This window comes from Lagenorhynchus albirostris, chromosome 20 (assembly GCF_949774975.1).
Source record: "Lagenorhynchus albirostris chromosome 20, mLagAlb1.1, whole genome shotgun sequence".
In the NCBI taxonomy this organism is placed as follows: domain Eukaryota; kingdom Metazoa; phylum Chordata; class Mammalia; order Artiodactyla; family Delphinidae; genus Lagenorhynchus; species Lagenorhynchus albirostris.
Window position 1 is genome coordinate 30,803,783 of NC_083114.1, and position 15,482 is coordinate 30,819,264.

A 15,482-nucleotide genomic window follows, 5' to 3' on the forward strand; every position below is an offset into this window, starting at 1 on the left:
TCTTTGAGTTTTAAGTACTTGAAATCCATCTCAGGATAGTTTGCTGTATTTTTTTTAATCTGGATTTAAAAAAAAAATTTATTTATTTTTAGCTGCATTGGGCCTTCGTTGCTGCTCGTGGGCTTTCTCTAGTTGCGGTACGTGGGCTCCTCATTGCGGTGGCTTCTCTTGTTGTGGAGCACGGGCTCTAGGTGTGTGGGCTTCAGTCGTTGTGGCACGTGGTCTCAGTAGTTGTGGCTCATGGGCTCTAGAGAGCAGGCTCAGTAGTTGTGGCGCATGGGCTTAGTTGCTCCTCTGCATGTGAGATCTTCCCAGACCAGGGATCGAACCCATGTAACCCTGCATTAGCAGGTGGATTCTTAACCACTGCTCCACCAGGGAAGCCCTCAAGATAGTTTAAGAAAAGTTTATTAAAAAGAATTTATTTCTTCTCATAGCTAAAGAGCGTAGAGGTTATATGCCTTCAAACATAACTGATTCCAGTTGCTCAAGCAATAATTTGTCTCTCTTATCTCCATTTCTTGGGTCTACTTTCATCGATGTTAGCTTTGTTCTCAGGCACACCTTCTCCACATAAAGATGGACCTCTGATAACATCAAAAGTACATGATCCATTCAGCTGAGGATTTCAGACAACATCACCTGCGGTCCATATTATTATGCTTAAAAGGTCATGTGCTTTCTCTGTAGCCAGGGAGGCAAAGCCAAATGATTGACAGTCCCATCAGAATGACCCAGAGCCCTATCTGAATTACAAGGGGTAGTAAAAAGGCAATAAGAATAGAATACAGAACAGACAAAACAGTAACAGATTTTTTTCTTTTTTTTTCCCCCATTCACATCCTGCTTTTCACATGAGTCTTTATGAAAAAAAAGTTTTCTGACATGGATTTAATTTACTTTTTTTTGATATGCTTCTTTGTTTTGATTTGTTGTACAATGAAGATGAAATAAAGGATCTTTCACCATTTTGTTATTCACAGATTAGTGGAATTGACGTTTCAGGTGGAAGGGGAAATTTTATAATCATTACATAGTATGTATAGTATATTATATAAGTGATTAGAGGCAAAAGGAACTAGGGAAAGAATAAAGAAAATGACCCTCAGGAAATAAAAAGAATGTTTAAAATCCTCTTCTGATTTTTTCATGACTCAGTTTTCTTTGAATAACTGCATTGATATAATTCTTCAACCCATTACTGATTAGCATGTATTTCCCTTGCCTAAACATATTCTCAATCTCTGAAAAACTCAATGATTATGTCACAGCAAAACTTTAGAAACAATCTCAGTGTCCACTAGTAGGGTCAAGGGGATGAAAAAAATTTTTTTTCTTCTATCCTTTTAGGTTCTCAGCTGGACTCTGTAACAAAAAAAGAGATTAACAAGAGAAAAACAGAAGTTTATTAATATGTATGTGTCATAGGAGAAACTCAGGGATAAGTTTTTCAAAGGCATGGCTAGAACTTGAGTTTATATAGCATCTTAAACAAATATACAAAACAAACAAAAAAAACAATAAATTTTCAGAGAAGTAACAAGACAAAGGAAAAGGACTTTGAGTGTCCAGGGTGGCAAACTGTGGAAAGGTAAATATATAGGGGATTAATGGAAGATAAAGGCTAGTCAGTAGTTTGTTATGTAGAGTCCTTTGGTGCTGACAAGGGTCAAGGGTTGCTGTTGATTAATTTTTGTATAATTTAAGTCTTATTTTTAGGCAGATAGGGGAAGGGCAGAGAGCTTTTCTTGTATCTGCTGCTTCTCAATTGCATTCACTTCAAAATAATCCTTATGCCAAAATGGCATATTTTGCAGGGGCAAACTATGTTCCCCTTCGAGGGGAATGGTTAAATTTTAAAAATTAAATTGTTGTATAGCTACTCAGTGGAGTATTTTAAAACCTTTTAAAATAATAATTACAGAATAGGATCAGTGGATTATATCAATGTTAATATCATGGTTATGATATTGTACTGTAGTTTTGCAAGAGGTTACCATTGGGGAATCTGGGTAAAGCCTGCACAGATCTCTGTATTATTTCTTACAACTGCATGTGAATCTACAGTTATCTCAAAAAATTTAATGGAAAAAATTTTAATCATAATCATAAATACAGCATATTAACATGCAATACTTATTTTTACTTATGTGAAAAAATCAGCTTAAAATCTGAAGGGACCCTATATTATAACTCTAATTAGATTATGCATAGGAAGAAAAGAGGAGAGAAAATACACCAAATGATCACAATGGTTTTATCTAAGTTGTTGGATTTTTAGACGATTTTTCTTTTCTTCTTTATATTTTTCATCATTTTGTAAGTGTCCTACTATGACTACATACTATAACTTTTCTAATCATCAAAAAACTGTAAGTTATCTTTTAAAAATACATTTAAAAATCTTGCTTTCTCAGCATGCCAATGTGAAGGAAAAGATAACCGAATTCCATTACTGAAGGAAGTTTTTGAGGCCTTTCCTAACACTCCTATTAACATCGATATCAAAGTCAACAACAATTTGCTGATTAAGAAGGTACTTAAGGCATTGTGTCCTCTGAGTGTGTTGCATCCGATTTCATCCAAACTAAATAAGGCTAGAGTAGGTGCCTGCATAGATTGATAATGTTCAAGGAAATGTGATACTCTAGGGATCAGTATTGTTTCAAATACTGCCCTGGTAGAAGACATCTCTGTACTGTAGGAAAGCCTGTTTCAGTGACTTGTCATGTCGCAGGCATGGATAAAAGTGAGCTTCTGTGAACCCATCGCTCTGGCATTTACCTAATTAACTTCTTCTAGTTTCACTTGTTTCACTTGTACTTAGTTTATAGCAAATTACTAAACAGTTGTCTTCTATTAAATAAATCATATAATGGTAAAATGTAATTTCTTGTACTTTATAAAATAATCTGTATTTGTGTATCAGTTCTTCCAAAATTTTATAGTATGCACTGGCAGATAGTCAGTTGTAATCCATTGTTTAAGTGAAATCATGTAAGTGGATTTACAAATAGGCACATGCATAAAATTTTGAATTTTCACATGTAGGTTTCAGAGTTGGTGAAGCAGTACAGACGAGAACACATAACAGTGTGGGGTAATGCCAGTTATGAAATTGTAGAAAAGTGCTACAAAGAGGTAAGCTTCATAAATGATACAGAATGATCTATTTTAGTTGCTGTTGTGTATCTTTAAATGTTAAGTAAATACAGTAATAATTTTTTTTTAATATCTTTATTTCATAGCCTTGATGCAAAGGCAGACGGTACTGGATAGAAGCAACTAACCAGAAATTTACGAATAAAGATGATGAATTTATAGATAATGGATTTAGTAGAGATAGTGGACCTTGCAATTTAAGTTCAATATAATTGGACTGGCTCACAGAATTATTATTTTCACATGGTAATATTAGTTGTTTGCCAACATTTTATTAATTTTATTATGTATATTATAAAACAAAATATGATTTCTATTTTTTAGTGTCTAGTTTTTGTTAGTTAATCAAAATTTTTTGTGTAATTTTGAATTAAGGAAAGTATTTAATCCTTCAACTCTATAGCTCAAGCTTTCTTTACCATACCTCCCAAATAGAATTAATCAAATTAAGCCAGTATCATGATTATCAGGTAGTATATAAAAGTAGGGCCATCCACCAACTGAAATTTTTCTGTTTGAAGAAAATATATCTATAAAAAATTAAGTTGATATAGTTTGAAATGGTACACTAAGCCTCTATAAGCAAATTTAGCTGTATAATCAGCTAAGAGGATTTGAAATTCAAAGTGTTAAAAAACCTTAAACACTGAAGATTCTCTTTCAGAATACAAGTGATAGTGCAGAAGGAATACCATGACACAAGTAGTAATTCTAAAATACAAAGAATTCTTTTGAGAAGGTGTTCCTTCCTAGGAAAGAAGGCAAAAGCATAGATTCAAGAACCATTACAATTAAAAGTACAATTAAAAGTAATGAGGCTCTCATTAAGGCAAGTAAGTTTTATTTATGTGCAGCAGGCTCTGTGAGATCCCAAGGTATCTGTGTACAAAAGGAGAGAACAGAATAATCAATGGGCTGAGTAGCTTCAGGTCTCCAACAATTTAGGACTGAGACTTCCATAACTAATCATTGCCTGATAGTATTTTCACATGTCATTAAAAGGGAGATAGTATACTGGAGGCTTCATGACCGGCTGATCTTTTTACATCATTCAAAAAATTTTTTCAAATTAAAAAATAGTGATAATAGCAAATGCTAGAGAAGAAGAGGACAAACTGGATCTCACCTGCGTTGCTGGTGGGAATGTAAAATAGAACAGCCACTCTCTTAATTAGTTGGGTAGTTACTTACAAAACTAAGCATACACTTATCATATTAACCAGCAATCTTACTCTTGGGCATTTATCTCAGAAAAATGAAAACTATGCACACAAAAACCTATACATGAATGTTTATAGCAGATTTATTCACAATACCAAAATCCTAGAAATGAGCCAAATGCCCTTCAGTGAGTACGTGGCTGAACAAACTAACACATCCATACAATGTAATACTATTCAGCAGTAACGGGGAATGAATTACTGGCACATGCAACAACCTGGATGGTCCTAGAAGGCATTTTGCTTAGTGAAAAAAATTAACCTCAAATGGTTATATGATTACATTTATATAACATTCTCAAGACTACAGACATGAAGAGCAGATTCGTGGCTCCCAGACGACAGGGACTGGGTGTGGGTGCAAATACAAAGAAGTAGCAGGAGGGAGTTTCTGTGTGGTGATGGAACAGTTCTGCACCTTGATTGTGGTGGAGGTTACACAAATCTATACATGGGTTAAAATTGCATCGAACTATACACATGCACAAATGAGCACAGGTTTTAAAAATGGTGAAAACCGAATAAGGTCTACAGTCTAACTAACAGTAATATATCAATGTCAATTCCTGGTTTTGATACAACTGGCTACATCAAATTTTACCATTTGGGGCAGCTGGGTTAAGGATATACAAGACTCTACTGTATTTTTTTTTTTTTTTTTTTTTTTGCGGTATGCGGGCCTCTCACTGTTGTGGCCTCTCCCGTTGCGGAGCACAGGCTCCGGACGCTCAGGCTCAGCGGCCATGGCTCACGGGGCCCAGCCGCTCCGCGGCATGTGGGATCCTCCCAGACTGGGGCACGAACCCGTGTCCCCTGCATCAGCAGGCGGACTCTCAACCACTGCGCCACCAGGGAAGCCCTCTACTGTATTTTTATAACTTCCTGTGACTTTATAATTATTTCAAAATTAAAAGTAAGTTCACTTTTGGTCCAGAATCACAGAACTCTTCCCTTGATTCACATATTTTTCTAGAAGCCTCTGGCTTTCTGTCATTTTAGAATTTAAAAACTCCAAAATTTTCAGCAGCAATTTTCAAACACCGCAGTAAGAATGTCTCAACAATAATTGTCATTCGTATTATGAACATGCTATATAATTAAGTCATATATCTTTTACAATTCTTAAAGTATGATTTATGAGAATTTCATATTAGCTCTTTAATTCCCAGATGCTAGAAACTAAAAATATAAAAATAAAAGAAAGTGGGGGACACAGTGGTGCTGGGAAAAATATGTGGCACTTATTCTCATCTAATGACTTTTTATTCGCTCATACTTTTAATGCAGTTGTTTTTATCCTTGGCTGTGTATTGGAATTACCGGAATTGTTTCAAAAAATACTAATGCCTGGGTGCCATTCCAGATATTCTAACTGAATACAGGGACAACCAGTTATTATGCCAGCGGTATGCCAGCATACCGCTCCTAGCCCTCTCCTACCAGTGACCTTGCATGGCTCTCCAGAGGTACCAGTTACTGTTTTTAGTTCTCTGGTTCCAAAATTGCATAAGTTTTGAGGGTCAGCCCCTAGCCCTATTTCCTCCTATGAGCTCTGTTATTCTTAGTGTATGAATTTGCATAAATCAAAGTTTTTTCAGGGACTTGTATACTGTGTTGCAGCTGGAACACCTGTATATAAATAAACTGAAAATATTACAAAGCAGCATGTGAACTTAGGAGCAAAAGAAGTCCTCAAACTTATTTACTCCATTTTTAAAAAATAAAGAAGTAGGTAATTTAGAGCTAATATTGAAAATAAATTATGTTTTTGCATGATTTTTTTCAATATATTACTTTTATTCAGAAATATTCAAATTTATTATAATGTTTATTTGTTTTAAAGACAGACATAGAAGGAGCTGGAGGAGGTGGGTATGGGGAGCTCTTTACTGGGTACAGAGTTTCAGTTTTGCAAGATGAAAAGAGTTCACATATATATGAAGCTTGCAGTTGAAGGGTTTGGGGATCTTGAACACATTTTGTAATAGAAACTTAGAAGGGTGGTTAGATTCTTAGACTAGTTTACAAAGTCCTATTTACATTTGAAAATATGTATATGTAGCTGAAAGGTGACATATTTTCAACACCATTAATATATATCTATATTCATATCTGTATCATATACTGTTTAAAAATTTATTATATATATGGTTATTGAATATGTAGAAGGTTACTGAATATTTTATTTCTTTATCTTGTTCCAATTAAATTTGGTATGTTTAATCTCTACTGATAAGGACAAGCAGTAACAGACAGAAATGGTATTGCAAAAGCAGAGAGTAGGGAATAGAGAAACTTGAGTATCAATTAATACTATAGGCCTCCAAGATAGATCCTGAGCCATTTGTCAAGGACTAGTCATTTCTAAGTGTGGTGTGTTAGAAATGGATATTGATAATTCAGGGAGTACTTTTAACAGATGTCAAGACACAGTCTTGGGAAATTTTGAAGGTTGTGAAATAAACCTCTTTATTTGAACAATATTTGAACAATATTGTTTGTGTCTTTTAGAATTCAGAAATTCCTATACTCTTCAGTTTACAACGTGTTCTGCTCATTCTTGGCCTGTTCTTCACTGGCCTCTTGCCCTTTGTGCCCATTCGAGAACAGTTTTTTGAAATCCCAATGCCTTCTATCATACTGAAGTAAGTGGTTACCCTGTTTTCATCAATTCTCAATTACAGGAAACCTAAGATGAAGACTTGTTGATATCAGTGATAAAGAATAGATTGCTCTAGTTATTTCCATATTTGATATAATTAAGATTCATTCTCTAAAATGAATAATAAAGGTTTTAAAGTATTTACCTGACCCATTTCAGGTAACAATGACTTTCAGTGCCTGTGTACTCAGAAGTCAGGTAAAAAGAATTGAGCTTAATCATTGAAACATCTAATAGCAATTGCCCTCCACCTTCCCTTACTTCCTTCTGCTTGATTGACAACTATACCCAGCTGAAATTCCATTAAGCTCCAAATTCACCACTAGTATTAAATCACCACCACCACCACCACAACAACAATGCAGAAATGGAGATGGAGATGGAGAAAGAAAAGGATAGAGTTAGTTTTTATAAAACTAACATATTTATGTAATTCCATATTTATGTAATTTCTCTGCTGGGTATAAAGCCTTGCTTTTCACACACTAATTTACTACAAAGATAAAAATATATAAAACACTTAGCATTGCCTGGCAAATAATAAGCAGTCAATAAATGATAACTTTTATTGTTAAATTATCTTTATCATTATTATTAGAGAGCTTCATCTCACAATCCCCTACCCTTATAATGTCATTCCTAGCTATACATTTCTAATAATAACCGAGCCATGACAAAGGAATTCAGAGCTTCTGAGGAGATCATTTAAATGTGACTTCACCTGCATGAAAACTCTTTTCATCCCCACAGAACTTCAAAAAAAATCAAGCTGAACATTAGTACATAAGTCATTAGGAAATATCATTAAGAGAAACAAGTTGATCAGTACCCCTGTACTCAGCATCTATGTTTCATGCTTGTCTTCCAGTTTGAGTTTGTTAGTTATGAGTATGTTTATTTTATCTATTCCCAATTACATTTACTAGCAGTGTTTGTAGCTGTTTCTGAAACGAAACAGCAGAAATCATTCTTGTCTACAAACAAACCATTTTTGTTTGTTAGATTAAAATAATTCCTAACCATTTATCCCTAAAGTACTTAGCTTTCCTCTGGTCAAGAGTGTACTGTTGTGCTCTCTAGATCATCTCCATGTGTTCCTTTTAGAAGCAAATATTATTAAAAAATAGACATATGAACAAACTTCATAGAATTATTTTTTTTCTCTAAAAAATGATTATGGATTAAGACACTGGTAGGATATTATGTGTTTGTATATTTTATTATTTTTTTTAAAAAAATTTATTTTTGGCTGCATTGGGTCTTCGTTGCTGCGCACAGGCTTTCTCTAGTTTCGGCAAGCGGGGGCTACTCTTCGTTGCGGTGTGCGGGCTTCTCATTGCGGTGGCTTCTCTTGTTGCGGAGCACAAGTCCTAGAGCGCGTGGGCTTCAGTAGTTGTGGCTCGGGGTCTCGGTAGTTGTGGCTCGCGGCTCTAGAACACAGGCTCAGTAGTTGTGGTTCACGGGCTTAGTTGCTCCGCAGCATGTGGGATCTTCCTGGACCAGGGATAGAGCCCGTGTTCCCTGCATTGGCAGGTAGATTCTTAACCACTGCGCCACCAGGGAAGTCCCTATTATTTTTTTTAATGAAAGACGGTACTTCCTAAGACAACATAATCATTTGTTGTCCATAACTAGCGTTTTGAGTTATTAAATTCTTGGGATTCCTGAAATTGCAATCAGGACTTTCTACCTGGGCTAGAGTTAGTGGGAAAAGAGGAGTTTATTTAGAGAGCTTCAAATAAAAACTGAATTCAGAGAAAAAGACAAAAAATGAATTTAGTGGGCTTCCCTGGTGGCGCAGTGGTTGAGAGTCTGCCTGCCAATGCAGGGGACATGGGTTCGATCCCTGGCCCAGGAAGATCCCACATGTCACGGAGCAACTAGGCCCGTGCACCACAGCTGCTGAGCCTGTGCTCTAGAGCCCGTGAGCCACAACTATTAAGCCCACGTGCCACAACTACTGAAGCCTGCGCGCCTAGAGCCTGTGCTCTGCAACAAGAGAAGCCATGACAACGAGAGGCCGCGCACCGCAACGAGGAGTAGCCCCTGCTCGCCGCAAGTAGAGAAAGCCTGCGTGCAGCAACGAAGACCCAACCCAGCCAAAAATAAAAATAAATAAATTTATTTTTTAAAAAGTGAATTTAGTGTAGATAGGAGGAGTTAGAAAGGAAATAAGAAATGAAGATCTGGGGAGAATAAAAATCACTCTGTGCTGTTTAACTTAGAAAGAAGCTGAGGAATCTTCATAGTAGAGAGACTGACTAATCAGAGATGTCTCTGGACACAACCCAGAGTTAATGACACAGGTGCTGCTCTAGGCATCGAAGAGGTTGAAGAAGGAGCTCAGCTTAGGTCTAAAAGTCATGTATACTCTTTCAGTAGGAGAGATATTTTAAAAGGACAGGGCCTAGGTCTTAAAACATTGAAAGTGAAAGAAAAAAAATGCCTTTAGGGTTTTTTTAGTCTCATTTTTACCCCAAATATCTTTTAATCCATAGTAAAGTTTGGTTGTGTGTTTAAATCTACTACATAACAAAATTACAGCAGACAAAGCAAAAGAAAGAGGCTTCACCAGAAAAGAAAAGAGACATGAGTTCTGGGCACCCAGGGTCTCTGGAAAGATAACTTATTAATTTTAACCTTTGAATTGTAGCAAAAAATTAGCTTGAAATCAATGAAAATAGAAAACCCAAATGGGCTTTGTTTGAACTTATTCTTGCCCTTTTCCAAATATTTTTTAAACATATACTAAGTGCAGACAAGGCACTCTTTTTGTTTTTGTACTTGTTTTATTTTATCACACTGATATATTCCTGTTTCTAATTTATGATTTAAATTTTATTTTGCCTCAGGCTAAAAGAACCACACACCATGTCCAGAAGTCAAAAGTTTCTCATCTGGCTTTCTGATATGTAAGAATTTTAGTTTCTTGATATACAAATTATTGTTTTAACTCTATTAAATACGATGCTTATAGTTTAGAGCAGGCTTTCTACATGTAATTTGTAACAGGGATGTGTTGAACATCTACTATACAAACGGATGATGTATGAATCATTTAGAACTAGCTTAATTGCTAGTCACAAAACCTTAAGAAGAATTGAGAGATAATCTCATCAAACTCAGGAGAAAACTGAGCACCCACCTACCCGAAGTTAGATGATTTACAGTACTTGGCGTTATGTAGCTGGTTAGTAGCAGAGCCGAGATATATACCCATCCCCTCTACTTAGTCACTGTTTCCATGAGCCTGCAGTCAAAAATACAGTGAAACGAAGTGTGTATAGCAATGCAATATATGTAAGAGTATATATTGACTAATGGCACATCTCTCAGGAAAATCTGCAGCGAGACTTAACAGCAAAAAGGAAGCCCTGTCTATATGGTGGGCATCTACTTTAGATAAAATGCGTTAAATTCTAAGACGTGTTGAGTTTAATGTTAGGTAAACCCCACAAAGTTATTGTGCTATACTTTGCTTTAAAGTGGAACCTTGAATGCTTAAGTAATAGTCATAAATCACAACCTTTTATCACTAGCTCCTCTTTCATAGAGTTGGAAAACTAGTTGTATCTTTTCTCTGTGCCACAGGGTTTCTTCTTTTCTGCTGTATTCCTGATTTAATTTCTAGTTTTTAAGGATGCATTTTTAATTGGTGTTAAATGCATATGATTTTTAGTTTCTGTTACTTAATCATTCTAATAGACATAAACAGAATAGAAATAGTATGTGTAGCTTTTCAGTACAGTAAGTTCCCATCTTGCTCAAGTGATTTGTATTCTAAAAGTTCATTTTTAAGTTAGTTATTTGGAACTGAAAAAAAATGCTTTTTTTCCCTATATAAAGGATAGTGTAATTAATGGACATCAGGTTTCTTTTTTTGATATACATTTATTTATTTATTTATTTTGGCTGTGTTGTGTCTTTGTTGCTGCACCGGGGCTTTCTGTAGTTGTGGTGAGCGGGGGCTACTCTTAGTTGTGGTGGGTGGGCTTCTCATTGTGGTGGCTTCTCTTGTTGCGGAGCACGGGCTCTAGGAACGCAGGCTCCAGTAGTTGTGGCACGCAGGCTCAGTAGTTGTGACCCATGGGCTTAGTTGCTCCGCGACATGTGGGATCTTCCCAGACCAGGGCTCAAACCCGTGTCCTCTGCATTGGCAGGCGGATTCTTAACCACTGCGCCACCAGGGAAGTCCTGGACATTAAGTTTCTAAGATAGCTCACAAAAGACTAATTCATTTTGTAAATGGACTGTGATGTTATAGAATTTGACCCAAGTTCACTGCTTTATTTTAACTTGGAAAGTTAGGAACACCGACTTCCCAGTTATTTCTCACTCTCATTATGATGCCAGCAAGGAAAGTGAGGAAGCCCCTTCTGCACTGAGCTGCTTCAATAAGAATACATCTCCTGGGGATCTAGTGGCAGCAAGGAGTAGAAAGGAGTTTCAGCAGTTAAGATACAAATGCATCCACAGTAGCTATTATTGCTTGAGGCCGTTGGTTATATTGCCAAAACGTTGGGATTAAGTTCAGCTAGGAATTATAAACTTTAAATTGACTGAGTTAGGACTGAGGACTAATTTTAGTGCTCCTTTAGGGCTAAGGAGTACCTAAATCTGTTGTGCTTTTCTTTTCTAGTCTACTAATGAGAAAAGCTTTGTTCGACCATCTCACTGCCCGAGGCATTCAGGTAAGTTTTTGGAATGATGCATTTTAGAAACAGCATAGTTTAGCAGTTTAACACAAGTTTAAGGGGCAGGAACTTTTAACTGACTTACTATGGTCCTGACTCTGCTTCTGCTGCTTTACTGGTTCTCATATGAAGACCTTAAGCTCTGCCTTACAGTTAACAAGAAAGTATTGGCATTTCAGAATTCCCCTGTGTATTGGTGAGAATAGTTGAAGCCAAGAGGTGGGACGGTCATATTTAATGAGCAAAGTGGACTTTGTTTAAAGGGCTCAACGATTTCTTAAAATTGCAGGTTATTAAAAGGTTATTTTTAAGTGTGCTGAGATTGTAGTGGATAAATGCTACCATAAAAATAATTTTCTATTTTAACATTTCTTCTCATATTTCTCATGTTTCTAATTTTCAGGTGTACATTTGGGTATTAAATGAAGAGCAGGAATACAAAAGAGCTTTTGATTTGGGAGCAACTGGGGTGATGACAGACTATCCAACAAAACTTAAGGACTTTTTACATAATTTTTCAGAATAGAAAAGGAGGTACTCAGAAGCATTCAAAGAAAACATGAAAAGACTTAAGAAAAAAAATTGTTATTATTTCCCTAAGCCATTTCTGGAATGGTAAAAGGTTTAATCAGTTAAGTGTTTATTACCTCATTTTTAAGCCTGTCTGAGAATGTAGAAACTATATATTGTATATCTATTTTAAACAATATTGCATATTTTACATTTGTAAATAGTTTGTTTAGAAAGAAAACTGGTTATGAGATGTAAGTAGAAGATTATCGATCAAGATTTCTGTATATGATGCAGTATTCTACTATTATAAGTAATTCTGAAATCAAAGACTATTGGATAAATTTGACATTAGTCTTCACTGGAATAAGATCAACTAATTAGTAAGACAGAATTATTGAAGGCCATTACAGCTATCCGAGTTGTCTTCTTATTTCTAGGTACATCTTAGTTAAAGGGGAAAAATACAGTGAAAGGAGAGCTCGGAAATCAGTGATGTAATTATCTGACAAGTTGAACATTGTTAGCAGAAAGCAGACTCAAAGAAATAACTGAAAGTTTATTACATGATCAGAAATAAAATCTGTAGACTAAATTCGAATTTCTTGGTTGCTGTTGTTAATAGGGACATTCTATTTGGAATCTTTTTCAGGTATGTAACAAAGCTACTGTGTCTTTTTTTTTTTGTAAACATTAAAATTGGACTTAATTGTAAATTAAGACAAGATGCAAATAGTCACATTTTTGTTTCCTCTAAAGAAATGTACATTTTCCATTGTTGGCAATGACTAACTGTCTGGACCTACATCTAGATTTTAAATAACATCTTGAATCCTAACAATCATATGAAACTGATGAAAGTGCGTATCACTGTGTCTAAAACTTATAGTATAAGCCACCTCCTCCTGATCTTTAAGAATCTATTCTTCTGAGTATTAGTGGAAAGAGAATTTCTCAAAGCATTAGGCATCACTTTCTCAGATTTTCTGACGTGACTTCATGTAAATCTGTTTCTAATCTTTTTGACTTACTTTCGTTATCTCTCTGGGAGGTAAGTATAATCTGGAACATTTGAAGTTTGCCAGCTAACAGCTACAAAGGATGATCATACTCTCCCACCTGGATGACATAAATGACATTTGGTTTTTTTGTTTAAACTGAAATAAAATTTTCAGAAACAAAGTAAGGGTTCTTCATTGGTGGTGTTTTTGTTTTGCAGTCATAATTCCAAATATGCTTTATAATTTTTTTTCAGAATTTAATGAGATGGTAAATTGATAGTGTAACTAAATACACCTGAGACTTCTCTCTAGTGTAAGGAAAATAAAATATAGAAACACTTTTATGGTAAAGAAATTGCCGCTTGGTATTTGAGTAAATAACTTGGGCAGGTAATCCATTAAATCCATCATTTTCACTTTCGCTTATAGTAATTTATGATTATAGTTGCTAGAGATCTTTTTGATCATCTTTGATATAATTCTTTTTGTAATTTCCCCTTTCCAACTTTTGCTTTGTTATGATTCAGTTATGATGCAGTTCATATTATAGGGCAAGCATGTATTTTGTGTCAATCAGTAGAAGATAAAGTACCCAGCATGGTAAAGATGTTTAGAAAGTCATGTTTTAAAAGTTTGATGATTTTATAGTCAAGGTGACTTCAATTCATTTAATAAAAGTATAGTATCTATAACAGGAGTGTTATCAGATAACATCTGAATATTGCTTTTCTGATTGGGGCATCACATTTTAAGAGAGGTTAGATACCCTTTCATTCTGAGAGAGATATTGCTAGGCATTGCATGGTAGGGAAGGCTAGAGAAGTGGTCAAAAGATGGGATTAGACCCTTTGCCTGGGATGAAGCTGGCACTAGATTTGACAGACCCAGGGACTTCCCTGGTGGTCCAGTTGTTAAGACTCTGCACTCCTAAAATGCAGGGGGCACGGGTTCAGTCTCTGGGTGGGGAACTAAGATCACCACAAGCCAAGAGGCGTGGCCTAAAAAAAAGAAAAAAGATTTGACAGACCTATAGTCCAGCATGCCAGTAGAATCCTAAATACATGGCAGTGGACAGCAGTTACAGGCAGGTATTTCAGTAGGAAATTGGCATGAGGGAATTTTCTTTTCTTTTCTTTTCTTTTTTTTATTTTTTTGTGGTACGCAGGCCTCTCACTGCTGTGGCCTCTCCCGTTGTGGAGCACAGGCTCCAGACGCTCAGGCTCAGCGGCCATGGCTCACGGGCCCAGCTGCTCCGCGGCATGTGGGATCTTCCTGGACCGGGGCACGAACCCGTATTCCCTGCATCGGCAGGTGAACTCTCAACCACTGCGCCACCAGGGAAGCCCGGGAATTTTATTTTCTTACTATTTTTTTTTTTTTCTGGCCGCGTTGCGTGGCATGCGGGATCTTCCCCAACCAGGGATTGAAACTGTGTCCCCTGCATTGGGACCATGGAGTCATAACCACTGGACCACCCGGGAAGTCCTGCCGGAATTTGTGAATTTTAACTTGAAGTAGTAAGAGTTTCTCTATAGGACTAGGGTCCGAGGCATGTTACCAAGGCAAAACAGGACACAAGTTACAAGAACTAGGACCCAGATCTTGGAAAGAAGCTCATTTAATAGAACCGAAAAACAGAGTGATAACACTGGACTATTTACAGTAGTAAGTTGACACTGAGTCCCAGAGCGGTTCAACCGCTCATTTCTGGCCAGGACTTGTTCTAGAAATTGGGGTGTGGCCCTGGCTACAGGTGGGCATCTAGTAGCCCAACTGTGGAGAAAGAAGGGCTGCAGTGGGGTAGGAAAAGAGAACGTAAAGCATAAATCATCGTATGTTCTAGTATGGGAAATCATTGACGCAAAATACAATGTGAACGATTCTGCTTAGAGTTGTGCAACATGGTGGGCCTGAAAAGGTTTAAAAAAAAATATCAAGAGAGAATCTGCCATAGATTAAAAAAAAAAAAAGTTTCCTTTCCAATTAAGGAAAGCCATGAATGCCAGGTTGAAGAGTTTGTTCTGAATCAAAAGTCATGTGTCAAGTAGGTGGCTAAACTTGAGATGTTAAAAACAAGAACTGAAACTGCCAGACAATAATATATCATAATCATTTCAGTACCAAAGGGAAGATGTAAATAGCAGTCAGAGACCAGGCACCAAAACGAGATCAGGACCAAAGTGGTCAGATCAAAGAGTCAACGAGATCAGAACGCTGGGAGCATACCGACATA

The 15,482-nt window shown here is 36.4% G+C and overlaps 1 protein-coding gene and 1 long non-coding RNA gene across 2 annotated transcripts in view; one reads left to right on the top strand and one right to left on the bottom strand.

The window, feature by feature from the left end:
* Window positions 1-13,415, top strand: part of GDPD1 (glycerophosphodiester phosphodiesterase domain containing 1) — a 44,410-nt gene extending 30,995 nt beyond the window's left edge. The window contains exons 5-10 of the mRNA XM_060135098.1: window positions 2,418-2,536; window positions 3,052-3,141; window positions 6,894-7,027; window positions 9,897-9,956; window positions 11,684-11,735; window positions 12,142-13,415. Coding sequence (XP_059991081.1) covers window positions 2,418-2,536; window positions 3,052-3,141; window positions 6,894-7,027; window positions 9,897-9,956; window positions 11,684-11,735; window positions 12,142-12,264 — 578 coding nt within the window. The 3' untranslated portion in view covers window positions 12,265-13,415. The remainder of the gene's footprint in view (window positions 1-2,417; window positions 2,537-3,051; window positions 3,142-6,893; window positions 7,028-9,896; window positions 9,957-11,683; window positions 11,736-12,141) is intronic.
* LOC132511682 (uncharacterized) overlaps window positions 1-15,482 on the bottom strand; it is a 62,464-nt gene that overhangs the window by 19,485 nt on the left and 27,497 nt on the right. The gene's annotated exons all lie outside the window — the stretch shown is intronic.